This window comes from Haliotis cracherodii, unplaced genomic scaffold (assembly GCF_022045235.1).
Source record: "Haliotis cracherodii isolate W230 unplaced genomic scaffold, xgHalCrac1.p SCAF_9, whole genome shotgun sequence".
NCBI lineage: Eukaryota > Metazoa > Mollusca > Gastropoda > Lepetellida > Haliotidae > Haliotis > Haliotis cracherodii.
This window is the reverse complement of record NW_027266343.1, coordinates 55,552,237-55,566,085: the sequence shown is the minus strand read 5'-3', so window position 1 is coordinate 55,566,085 and position 13,849 is coordinate 55,552,237. Positions and strand designations below refer to the sequence as shown.

The following is a 13,849-nucleotide window of genomic DNA, read 5'->3' as shown; positions in this document are numbered from 1 at the left end:
TTGAGAACCAATTGACCATTTAAGGTCTTCAGGAATGATTATCCCAAAGAACAGTTTTCGACATCAGCTGGTGATTAATAACATCTTTAAGACGAATATCACAATGGGATGGCTTAAGAAGTTCAAATGTCCAACATCTTGTGAACATCAACTCACCAGCGCCTCTTTGAACTTCTTGAGTCCAGGGCGAATGTATCGACACTCTTGGAGATCCTCCCATTCTTCGTCAGTGATGGGCCCTCGGGTTGAAGGGGTGGAGAAGAAATACCTCGGCTGAAGCGGGGTGGGTTTGACCGTGTACAGAGGGGGGAGGATAATAGGGGGTAGCCGAAGGGGTCGCGGCTTCTTATAGGTCACTCTGTCACCATCGAATCCAAACTCAGACACATGTTCAAACTGTCTGGAACCGTCGCTGATGGAGGGAAAGCCATCCTGTCGTCTGCTGATGTGAACATCGGGCATATCGCTCCGAGCCTCTCGCCACATTCGGTCGTCTGGGTCGTATTTGGGTAGTTCCGACAGGTTAAGACTGTGGGCGAGGTAGCGGGGGTACCTCCCCACAACGCTCACCTTTCTAGCGCGATCCCTCCTCCCTCTGTTAGCCATGTCGGTGTCTGGGATTGTGAGAATCCGTTGCAGCAGGTTCATGTCTATGTTGGCGAGGTTTGGGTCGTTGTCTTTGAGTCCCAACGATTGGATGAGATCTTGCGTGACAGAAGGCATCCCCAATTCCCCGCCACGCTTGCCGTAGACGCCCTGACGGTCAGAAAAGTGTGTGGTTTCAAACCGCAGCTCCCTCAGGTAATTAAACCTCACACCGATCTTGCGTGTGTCCAGTATCGCACAAAATGATTGAAGATGTTCAATCGAACTCGTCCGAAATTCATTAACCTGGCACGTTTTGTCGTCAATCAAACTACCGACGCCTAATTTGTTCCTTCACAGAATGTTCATGCGCTATTAGCTCTGTAGATGAATAAACCACAACCTTTTCGCTTTTCGTCAATGAATCGATGAGTTCCCCAAGGGCGGATCGTGGGTCCACGGCACTCGCCACTAACTCTATATGTGAGTTGACATTGACGGACTGGACTATTTATCAGCGAGCGGAAACCCCCAACGACGCATTGCCTCGGTATAACGCCCGCCACCTCGATATACCCCGCGTGTTGACGTACAGGTACAAGTTACGGGGTAGACTGACCCCCCGGGACGTCCTCTCCAGGAAATGGATTATATGGTCGAGGCGGATCAGATCCGGGTATATTTGTAATATATGGAAAATATAATGTTGATTTGGGTTTTAGGACAAAGTTTCACCAAGCTTACTCTGGAAAGTAAATGTTGGTATAGGATTATGGTGTTTATTCTAACTGCGTGTTATGGCTGAGTGTATACGTATAGGGATCACTTAATTAGGAAAAACTGGTACCATGACAAATATTATGGCTTATGTGATATTTATCTCATATTGCTTATGACATGTGATAAGTGATATAGTTCTACGTTTGTGTAAAGTATTAGGTACCGCTACACCAACACGCACGTTTCGACATTCCCCCCCCCCCCCCCCCCCAACTGGCCATTCAACCCAAGCGCGACCCCACATCCTGCACACTCCTCGCTCCCCACCCTTCACGCCTGTAACTCCCCACCCCACTATCCAGACCTCACCCTCTCTGCCTCCTTCATGACATGACCCCGCCCATCCGATCCCGTGCCATTGAACACCCGTTCACATCACTTATTAATTCGGGTAATTCGTTTTCAGGCTGTGAACTATTGGGACTTATTTCCGAAAACAGGTATGCCGGACATATACATAAACCTGTTTTCTTGGTCACGTGGGTCGCGTACATCTAGTACCTCTCCCCGACTTCCTTCAACAGCTTGTTTATTTGTTTGTTTATTGTTTGACGCCGCACTCAGCAATATTCCAGCTCTATGACCGCGGTTTGAAAATAATCGAGTCTGGATCAGACAATCCACTGATTGACATCATGAGCAACGATCTACGCAATTGTGATACGATGCCATGCATCAACCAAGTCAGCGAGCCTGACTACCCGATCCCGTTAGTCGCCTCTTACGACAAGACACTTGCGACCAATCATCACGGGACCCCTTCAAGAGTAATTATTCAGAGTATTATATCACCATTTTTTACAAATACCTTGGTTCCATTCGATGACAGAGAGCCGTTGTACCAATCAACCCCAGTGCTTGGTGACCTTAACTCCCATTCCTTAACATATATTTAAGACGGTCTTAGCGCTAAGGCTATTTTGTACAACGTCTCCGCGCATAGCTCCATTTTTTGAGTCATCTGAAATCAGCTGAAAATCATCTTGAGCAAGGGAGTTAACTGACTATAAAATACCAGTTACCACCCTTGCCGAATCAGGGTGGAATTATGGAGTTATGATTTAGCTGGATTAATGAGTCTATGCATGGTCCAATCAAAATCGCTTACGAAAGCGACATCCGGTTCGTAAACTGCCGTGTAGATTTCGGTCGATTGCAGGATTTGCAAAGCATGTGTACCGCCAACTCGGCGTCAACAGATATTTTCCAGATGTTTTCATGTATTTATCAAGGCGCTCACGCGATTTGATCCATTTGGTCCATAGGGGGGACATAACTGGTAATAGCCACTGGTGGCGCCACGATCGAGCCTAGAAATTCCAGCCCAGGTCGGCAAGGGTGGAAACTGGACGTATATAGCCTATTAACTACCTTACATGGGGAAATTGCTGGAAATAGCCAATCAATGATATTCATTTCATGTGCGAGAGACATTCTGTGACCATGGCGTAAAAGCTACAGTAGCGAACGCACGATATTTATCATAATACAATTGAGATGTAATACACTAGACAATCGATGATGATGGTTGCCAGAATGAAAGGTTTGTTTCAGGAAGGGTGTCTTCAGTCTGTTTTGATACGAAACCTGTACATTCTCCCGACAGCCCGTCACGATGTACGTAAACTCAGCTTACGATTACGTTATCGCCAGTCAAGGAGACGGTGTGTGACATATCATGTCTTCTCCCCTACATCGAGGTGCTCAGATCTCCAGCATCAAGACAATGGCAAACATGCTTGGAGAAATACGAGAACACCTTTTATGACCCTTGTCCCCGGAACACCACTGCGCATGTTTGTATGATACACATAAATACAAGGGCATTTCACAGTGATAGGAATATACTACCCAAAAGAAGTTAAAGCTCACTTGATTATTTCATATCATAATATACTGAACAACAAAAGTTCCTGTGACATTGCATAAGGTTAAATGCAAAGTTATGTTTTTTTACCAAATCTGAAATAATTTCGGTTTGCAACAGAAAAAAGTCTCCTGGAAAGTGTTCAAATGGTTTAATTTTCCATACTGATTTCAGAAAATGCGTGATTTCATAAAAAAACCATGAACATGCCAAAATGGCAATGTGCAAATCAATAGCGTGTGTGTCCACCTCTGGTTGCGATGCAAGCAACACATCTTCGTCTCATGGAATGGGCCAGGCGTCGCACAAAGTCCTGTGTGATATCTGTCCATATCTGCTGGAGCATGTTTCGAAGTTCCTGGAGTGTCTGTGGAAGACGTGGTTGACGTCGAAGGTGTCGATCCATCTCATCCCACATGTGCTCGATTGGTGAGAGATCAGGGAAGCCAGCTGGCCAGGGGATAACATTCACGTTGTTTTATTGAAGAGAATCCTGAACAAGTCGACCAATATGAGGCCGGGCGTTGTCATGTTGAAAGGTAATGCCTGGGCCATGACGACGCACAAAATCGGTAGAACAACAGGGCCGATGATCACGTCGCGGTAGCGCTGTCTATTGAGATTTCCCTCTACCACTATCAAACGGGTTCTCTGTCTTGCTGTAATCCCACCCCATACCATAACGCTGCCGCCCCCGAACCGATCTTCTTCCATGACATAATGATTGACGTAACGTTCACCTCGACTTCGGTACACTCGAATCCGTCCATCGCTGTGACTGAGGTGAAAACGAGACTCGTCAGTGAATAGAACTTGCCCCCACTGCTTGGCCGTCCAGCGTAGACGCTGTCTGCACCACTGAAGACGTGCTTGACGGTGGTTTCCTGTCAAAATAGGACGTCTAGCGGATCTTCTGGCGACAGTCCCTGCACATCTGAGGCGACGACGTACGGTTTGTGAAGATATTCGTCGAAGGCCAGGGATGCTTCTTGCAGTCACTGTTGCTGGCTGAAATCGATTTCGTAGGTGTGTTGTTCGAATCCAGTTGTCTAGCCGATTATTGGTTACGCGTGGCATTCGTCGATGCCAACGTTGCCATAAACACCAAATGGTGTTTCTGTGGACGCTAAATTGTCTTGCAACATCACGTTGACTCGATCCTGCCTCCTGCATACCAATGGCTCGCAAACGCTCATTTTCGGACAGGCGTGGCATTTCGTAATGTTGAATAATTGCGTAAGTTTGTTGTTTATCTGAGTAGTAGTTGTCAGCACGATGCTAAACAATGCATATGGAATCCCGTTAACGCACATGTTTTTATTCCCTTCTTGGGTAGTGAACTGCATGGGGTTTGCATAAAGTCAACTTTTACATGGAATGCATGCTTTTCTGTAGCAGTTGCGATTTTGGGACTTGATTCGATACCTGTACTACAATATTGAAAACCAAACTTTACTTGTTTGAAAAGTACACTAAAATATTGGTGTCACAGGAACTTTTGTTGTTGAGTATAGTTAGTCATGCCATGACAGATTATCTACAGTAATATGAAAGAATTGAATGTTCTTTTTAGAAGTATATAACATGTGGTTTGTTTTCCACTGACGTCCTTCATGTTTTGGTGAGTTGGAAATGCCCGACGGAGCAACTGACCATTTGATACATTATATATTGTGATACTTCATTCTGGGGCATAGGACAGGTGACAACTAGCAACCAGCAATGTAGAGATTAAAGTAGATATGACATTGGCGAAGTGCGATAACGGAGGACAGATGGGGCATGATGACGGCAGACAGATGGGGCATGATGACGGCAGACAGATGGGGTACGATGACGGTGGACAGATGGGGTATGATGACGGCAGACAGATGGGGCATGATGACGGCAGACAGATGAGGCACGATGACGGTGGACAGATGGGGTATGATGACGGCAGACAGATGGGGTATGATGACGGCAGACAGATGGGGCATGATGACCGCAGTCAGATGGGGCATGATGACGGCAGACAGATGAGGCACGATGACGGTGGACAGATGGGGTATGATGACGGCAGACAGATGGGGTACGATGACGGTGGACAGATGGGGCATGATGACGGCAGACAGATGGGGTATGATGACGGTGGACAGATGGGGTATGATGACGGCAGACAGATGGGGCATGATGACGGCAGACAGATGAGGCACGATGACGGTGGACAGATGGGGTATGATGACGGCAGACAGATGGGGTATGATGTCGGCAGACAGAATGGGTATGATGACGGTGGACAGATGAGGCATGATGACGGCAGACAGATGGGGCATGATGACGGTGGACAGATGGGGCATGATGACGGCAGGCAGATGGGGCATGATGACGGCAGACAGATGGGGCATGATGACGGTGGACAGATGGGGCATGATGACGGCAGACAGATGGGGTATGATGACGGCAGACAGATGGGGTATGATGACGGCAGACAGATGGGGTATGATGACGGCAGACAGATGGGGCATGATGACGGTGGACAGATGGGGCATGATGACGGCAGACAGATGGGGTATGATGACGGCAGACAGATGGGGTATGATGACGGTGGACAGATGGGGTATGATGACGGTGGACAGATGAGGCATGATGACGGCAGACAGATGGGGCATGATGACGGTGAACAGATGGGGCATGATGACGGCAGACAGATGGGGTATGATGACGGTGGACAGATGGGGTATGATGACGGTGGACAGATAGGGCATGATGACGGTGGACAGATGGGGCATGATGACGGTGGACAGATAGGGTATGATGACGGTGGACAGATAGGGTATGATGACGGTGGACAGATAGGGCATGATGACGGTGGACAGATGGGGTATGATGACGGTGGACAGATGGGGTATGATGACGGTGGACAGATGGGGCATGATGACGGTGGACAGATAGGGTATGATGACGGTGGACAGATAGGGTATGATGACGGTGGACAGATAGGGTATGATGACGGTGGACAGATAGGGCATGATGACGGTGGACAGATGGGGTATGATGACGGTGGACAGATAGGGTATGATGACGGCGGACAGATAGGGTATGATGACGGTGGACAGATAGGGTATGATGACGGTGGACAGATAGGGTATGATGACGGTGGACAGATGGGGTATGATGACGGTGGACAGATAGGGTATGATGACGGCGGACAGATAGGGTATGATGACGGCGGACAGATAGGGTATGATGACGGTGGACAGATAGGGTATGATGACGGTGGACAGATAGTGCATGATGACGGCAGGCAGATGGGGCATGATGACGGCAGACAGATGGGGTATGATGACGGTGGACAGATAGGGTATGATGACGGTGGACAGATAGTGCATGATGACGGCAGGCAGATGGGGCATGATGACGGTGGACAGATGGGGTATGATGACGGTGGACAGATGGGGTATGATGACGGTGGACAGATGGGGCATGATGACGGTGGACAGATGGGGCATGATGACGGTGGACAGGTAGGGCATGATGACGGTGGACAGATGGGGTATGATGACGGCAGACAGATGGGGCATGATGACGGCAGGCAGATGGGGCATGATGACGGTGGACAGATGGGGTATGATGACGGTGGACAGATGGGGTATGATGACGGCAGACAGATGGGGCATGATGGCGACAGACAGATGGGGCATGATGACGGTGGACAGATGGGGCATGATGACGGCAGACAGATGGGGCATGATGACGGCAGACAGATGGGGTATGATGACGGTGGACAGATGGGGTATGATGACGGTGGACAGATGGGGCATGATGACGGTGGACAGATGGGGCATGATGACGGTGGACAGATGGGGCATGATGACGGCAGGCAGATGGGGCATGATGACGGCAGACAGATGGGGCATGATGACGGCAGACAGATGGGGCATGATGACGGCAGACAGATAGGTCATGATGATGGCAGACAGATGGGGTATGATGACGGAGGACAGATGGGGTATGATGACGGCGCTGGTATACTGATGGCAGATAGATGGGGTATGATGACGGCAGTCAGAGTGGTTATGATGACGGCAGTCAGAGTGGTTATGATGACGGCAGTCAGAGTGGGTATGATGACGGCAGTCAGAGTGGTTATGATGACGGCAGATAGATTGGGTATGATGACGGCAGTCAGTGTGGGTATGATGACGGCAGTCAGAGTGGGTATGATGACGTCAGTCAGAGTGGTTATGATGACGGCAGATAGATTGGGTATGATGACGGCAGTCAGAGTGGGTATGATGACGGCAGTCAGAGTGGGTATGATGACGGCAGATAGATTGGGTATGATGACGGCAGTCAGTGTGGGTATGATGACGGCAGTCAGAGTGGTTATGATGACGGCAGTCAGAGTGGGTATGATGACGGCAGTCAGTGTGGGTATGATGACGGCAGTCAGTGTGGGTATGATGACGGCAGTCAGAGTGGGTATGATGACGGCAGTCAGTGTGGGTATGATGACGTCAGTCAGTGTGGGTATGATGACGGCAGTCAGTGTGGTTATGATGACGGCAGTCAGTGTGGGTATGATGACGGCAGTCAGTGTGGGTATGATGACGGCAGTCAGAGTGGGTATGATGACGGCAGTCAGAGTGGGTATGATGACGGCAGTCAGTGTGGTTATGATGACGGCAGTCAGAGTGGGTATGATGACGGCAGTCAGAGTGGTTATGATGACGGCAGATAGATTGGGTATGATGACGGCAGTCAGAGTGGGTATGATGACGGCAGTCAGAGTGGGTATGATGACGGCAGTCAGAGTGGGTATGATGACGGCAGTCAGTGTGGTTATGATGACGGCAGTCAGAGTGGGTATGATGACGGCAGTCAGAGTGGGTATGATGACGGCAGTCAGTGTGGTTATGATGACGGCAGTCAGAGTGGGTATGATGACGGCAGTCAGTGTGGTTATGATGACGGCAGTCAGTGTGGTTATGATGACGGCAGTCAGTGTGGTTATGATGACGGCAGTCAGTGTGGTTATGATGACGGCAGTCAGTGTGGGTATGATGACGGCAGTCAGTGTGGGTATGATGACGGCAGTCAGAGTGGTTATGATGACGGCAGTCAGAGTGGTTATGATGACGGCAGTCAGTGTGGGTATGATGACGGCAGTCAGAGTGGGTATGATGACGGCAGTCAGAGTGGTTATGATGACGTCAGTCAGAGTGGGTATGATGACGGCAGTCAGAGTGGGTATGATGACGGCAGTCAGAGTGGGTATGATGACCGCAGTCAGAGTGGGTATGATGACGGCAGTCAGTGTGGGTATGATGACGGCAGTCAGAGTGGGTATGATGACGGCGCAGGGTATGAAGACGGCAGTCAGTGTGGGTATGATGACGGCAGTCAGTGTGGTTATGATGACGGCAGTCAGAGTGGGTATGATGACGGCGCAGGGTATGATGACGGCAGTCAGAGTGGGTATGATGACGGCAGTCAGAGTGGGTATGATGACGGCAGTCAGAGTGGGTATGATGACGGCAGTCAGAGTGGGTATGATGACGGCGCAGGGTATGAAGACGGCAGTCAGTGTGGGTATGATGACGGCAGTCAGTGTGGTTATGATGACGGCAGTCAGAGTGGGTATGATGACGGCGCAGGGTATGATGACGGCAGTCAGAGTGGGTATGATGACCGCAGTCAGAGTGGGTATGATGACGGCAGTCAGAGTGGGTATGATGACGGCAGTCAGAGTGGGTATGATGACGGCGCAGGGTATGATGACCGCAGTCAGAGTGGGTATGATGACCGCAGTCAGAGTGGGTATGATGACGGCAGTCAGAGTGGGTATGATGACGGCAGTCAGAGTGGGTATGATGACGGCAGTCAGTGTGGTTATGATGACGGCAGTCAGAGTGGGTATGATGACGGCGCAGGGTATGATGACGGCAGTCAGAGTGGGTATGATGACGGCAGTCAGAGTGGGTATGATGACGGCAGTCAGAGTGGGTATGATGACGGCAGTCAGAGTGGGTATGATGACCGCAGTCAGATGGGGTATGATGACGGCAGTCAGTGTGGGTATGATGACGGCAGTCAGAGTGGGTATGATGACGGCGCAGGGTATGAAGACGGCGGGCTAAACGAATGAAAGCTCACATTTTCTTCAAGATGAATTAAAACTAAACTTTGTTATCGTAGTACATCACAGAATTACAAAACGAGACGGAAACTGACACAGACAAAGCAAAAAACTGGTCAGAGAAGATTGAACTCAATAACACTGCAAACCGTGACGCAAGGGATGCGAGTGCCATCCTACCTCATAAAAGTCCCCATAGCAACGACAACGGACCGCGGTCGACTCTTAGTCGTGTTCATGAACATACGACAAATAGAAATAAATCTACTTCACTAGTTAATTAGTTTCCATTAGTTAAAACTTCCCATCTACAAACAGTCAGAAAAGCACCTTACACAGTCAGAAATCAATACGCTACCGTGTAGAGAGCAGAGCGTTCTCCACAACCTTGTCAAGTCTGTAATGGTCATGTTCAGGACCCGTGACCAACTTGGTCATTTCGGCCTGGGTGTAGCGACTGTTGGTTGCATCAGGAGGTGAGGTGAAATGGGGTTTAACGTCGCGTCCTACATTATTGCACTTATATAGCGACGTGCATGCACGTGTATGTGTGTGTGTGTGGCTGCTTGTACTAGTCCGGACTGATGCCGATTTATAGTGCTAGCTCACTGAGATACCATGCAACAGTTTAACTTGAATACCCCACTCAGACACGGTATACTGACTCCGAGCCGACCAGTCCTTGTTTTAGCCCCTTCATGCCGAGCGCAAGACAGGGTAACAACAAGTACCATCTTTTTACGTCTTTTGGTATAACGCGGCTGGGGTTCGAACCCCAGACCTTCCGCTCTCCGGGCGAACGCTCTACCACTAGACCACGGAGGCGGTCGGTTGCATCAAGAAACCGCATGATGGCAACATGAATGACATGAGGGTTACACCTACAGGTGCTTCCAACGTTCTGTTACTAGAGGTCTGTCGTAGTAAAAATAATAATAATGCAATGAATTTAATGAGAGTGTCCAACACATCGTCAGTGGATACCCAGCTTTGCCACGGAAGCAGTATCTTAAGCGACATGATGGAGTGGCTCGATCCTTTTATTACCGTCTTCGCAATGCTTGTGGTTTTGACACAGAGGTCCATCCATGGTACGGACCGGAATATGTAGAGGGCGTCATGGAAAATGATAAATACATTTTTTTTAATAGGCCCGTTTACAGCATCAGACGTATCCAGGCCAACAAACCTGATCTTGTCCTTTTTGATAAATCCAATGAAATTATTTATATCATTGAATTTTCTGTCCCTTTTGACACAAATGTGATTGACAAGATTCAGGAAGAACATGGCAAATATGCGGACCTCGCTTTCGAAATATCAGGCTTGCATCCCATGTACCAAGTTGTCCGACTCCCCATTGTTCTCGGTGCCCTAGGTTGGATACCTCCCAATCTGCTGACTGACATTGGGAGAGTACCCGGGTTTGCTACAGCCCTTCTGACAATCTGGGTAATGCAGAAGGCTGCAGTGTTGGGGAGTCTTCACATTCTCTGAAAAGTTCTGGGTGGGTTCGACTTCCTAGGAGGAGTCCCATTCACTGTCTGGGATGCGTGTAGAGGGGGCAAGGGCCCTGAGCTGATGATGCAAGCATACCCAAACCCGCTTCATTGTTTTATTTAAATCTGTTCATAATAATAATATCGTTTACTAATATTGCGCTAGACTCCATACACAAGGCACATGCTGAAAGCGTTAACATTACCACACCGGTCAAAGGATCAGTGTGCACTCGATTATCATTCTCAGCTCCATGGGGAGTATACAACCCAAGCGATAAGGTTAACAGCCACATTACCATATCACCCTTAAGGGTACGGTACAACGTCATGGGAGACTATGGTCTCGCGACTATTAGCAGTCCTGAATTTGATTGAAGTCCCTCACAAACATTTGCGTGGTTCAAAACACAAATTTTATTATTTATATCAATCAATCGGCTTCATATAACCCTAATTACACTCTGTCACATTCTCTAACTACAACGCCTCGGCCTTCGGGCAATCCTACAAATTCATGTAGATGTATTCCGTGAGCGTGGGACTAGCAGTTCCGGTTCGTACCGGAAATGGTGATTGGGAAATAATAGCTGTTATCAACCACACAACTCTCTTATCACCTTCGCATTTCCATGTGCCGACTTAAAAGGTTTTTCTTCAATCGATATCATGACGGCTTTCATTCATAAATAACTTCGTGTCGATAGGGAATACTCATTAAAGTTTTAGGAGCGGCTGGTTGATCGGCCGGCCTTCCACGGCTAACGTGAGAAAATACTATTCGATGTGTTATTGTTTACTCCGGAACCATAAAAACAGTGGAATGGGTGTAGATAGTTGAGAGATATGCCCCCAAGTTCAACTGAGGTCACAGTATACGTGTTAATGTTTTATATCACACGAAATATAAATTTGAAATGTTTGTGTAAGTTTGCTACACAATATATTTGAATACAAATATTTATTTGTTAAGTATGTTGTTTCACTGAATAGGACCTAACGCCTGTAGTTTGAAGGTTGATAAGTAAATTGTAAGTGTGGGAGTTACAACTCAGTACAAATCTCACTGAAACATTTACAAAATAAAATGTATTATGTAAGGACAGATCCTTTGCAGAAAAATAAAAACCGGGGTCTCCATTCTCGTTTGAGAATATAAATATGTTGAGAATTGTTAAGAACTTAATGTGTTAATCTAAACGCATTACAATAACCAACCATTTTTTTTACCAAAATAACCTTTAAATCGTTAGATCATTTTTAAAGTAGAGAACAACTGGTGTTTGATTTAAATTTTAATTTGATTTTAAGATAATTTAGAAAAACAATAAATAAGACTTTTTTTTAATCATTCATAACATTTTACAATTGTAAAATTGTAAAATGTAGAGGTCACCTGTCAAAAAAGTCGTTTGTGGGGGTCACCGGTCAAAAAAGTCATCTTGACATGTGGCCTCTCACCCCAATTTAGAACAAATCAATTTCAACAAGTTCTTCTCAAATTGAGGGGATGGCAAAGGAGAAAGTTGTCTGTGTGTTCACGTTGATTAACCGGTGGGTGATTACGGACACGCGTAAGATTGGTCGAACCAACTCCACATAGTTGAATATTGTATTGAAAGATTTGTTTGTTTGTTGTTTAATGACTCTCAGCAATAGTCCGGCGAAATGACGGCGATCTGTAAATAATCAAGTCTCGATCAGACATTCAAGTAATTGACATCATGAGTATCGATCCGCTCAATTGCGATCGATGACATGCATCAACCAAGTCAGCGAGCCTGACCACCCGATCCCGTTAGTCGCCTCTTACGATTAGCATAGTCGCCTTTTACAGAAAACATATGTTGCTGAAGACCTATTCTACCCCAGATCGTCATGGGTCTGTATTGAGTGTAATCGGTGTCCGTCATTAACGTGGTATTTATCTGGTATTTCATCCCCACGACGCCTACGGGTGGTCACGAGGTGTATATAGTTATTTTCGCTTCAGCTATAAAAGTTGAGTGAAGAAAAATGTTGCCAGTGTTTGTGTGTGCGTGCGCGTGCGTGTGCGTGCTCGTGTTCAGTGCGAACCATGGACAGCGACTTCCTGAGCGACTTCCTGGTCCTATAGGTGTAACGTTCAGGTAAACGCCGTACATATACCAACTTGAGGTGAAAAGTAAAATGTTACTTCCGACATATTGGATTTGTAGTTACCCCTAGCTGATATATACTCATTTTACTGGGTGTCGGGTCCTAAACATAATAATATACACTAGATTCTCATCAAGAGTTTGTTTCAGAAAGGTTATCCACCCGCGCAGACAACGGATCATAATATGATGTATATATTCACATGGTAACAAACCTACTTTAAAGCACGGCGGACGCAGTTCCGACAGGGATTCTTCTGGCACCAATAAGTAAGGCATTGTCGGCAAAATGGAGCAGATTGATTTAGGACGTATGGCTACTGCTAAGTGTATTTGGTCTAAAGAATGTAATGTTTTACATGAACAAGCAAGTACATCTGTGTTTTCTATAAGGTCACTTTGAAAGAAATACAACATTTCAATGAAAGTTGCTTCTGATATATACTGAAGGGGAAAAGAAAGTTATTAATTTTCAAAGATAAGATATCTAAGAGGCCCATCAGCAGTTGTGTGTTATGCGATTTTGTTTCAATTTGTAAAAGTTTTAAATGAAATCATATTTCAAAACATAAAACCAGGTAGAAGTAATCTTTGAGTGCTAAGCGCCAGTACCGTTCATTTTTTGGATATAATATCGCTAACTTTCAATTAAAATTCAAACAGGTGATAAAATCAACTGAGAGGTACAATTTCTGTTGTCCTTCAGTTTATTTGATAGAAAGAATGTACCCATGTCCACATAAGGGAGTGAAATATAGGGTTTTCAAAGACGTAGACATGGTAGAATGTTTGCATTGAAAGTTTTGGAAATATGGATTATACAGGTGCATGCTGGGAAATGGGAAGACATCCTGTATAAAAT

At 46.8% G+C, this 13,849-nt stretch overlaps 1 protein-coding gene across 1 annotated transcript; it reads left to right on the top strand.

Annotated features, from left to right (window-relative positions):
• Positions 1–4,974: 4,974 nt before the first annotated feature.
• On the top strand, positions 4,975–9,359 carry LOC139451997 (uncharacterized transmembrane protein DDB_G0289901-like). The gene is made up of 3 exons (XM_071233277.1): positions 4,975–7,220; positions 7,565–7,909; positions 7,997–9,359. Exons 1-3 carry the CDS (start codon positions 4,975–4,977, stop codon positions 9,357–9,359), a joined length of 3,954 nt encoding a protein of 1,317 aa, XP_071089378.1.
• Positions 9,360–13,849: the final 4,490 nt, after the last annotated feature.

Bases quoted from the DNA above. Each gene is read 5' to 3' on its own strand.
- LOC139451997 (XM_071233277.1), top strand. From the start codon at position 4,975: ATGACATTGGCGAAGTGCGATAACGGAGGACAGATGGGGCATGATGAC. The intron at 7,221-7,564 runs GTATGATGACGG...TGATGACGGCAG, and splicing joins GATGACGGAGGACAGATGGG to TCAGTGTGGGTATGATGACG. The intron at 7,910-7,996 runs GTATGATGACGG...TGATGACGGCAG, and splicing joins GATGACGGCAGTCAGAGTGG to TCAGAGTGGGTATGATGACG.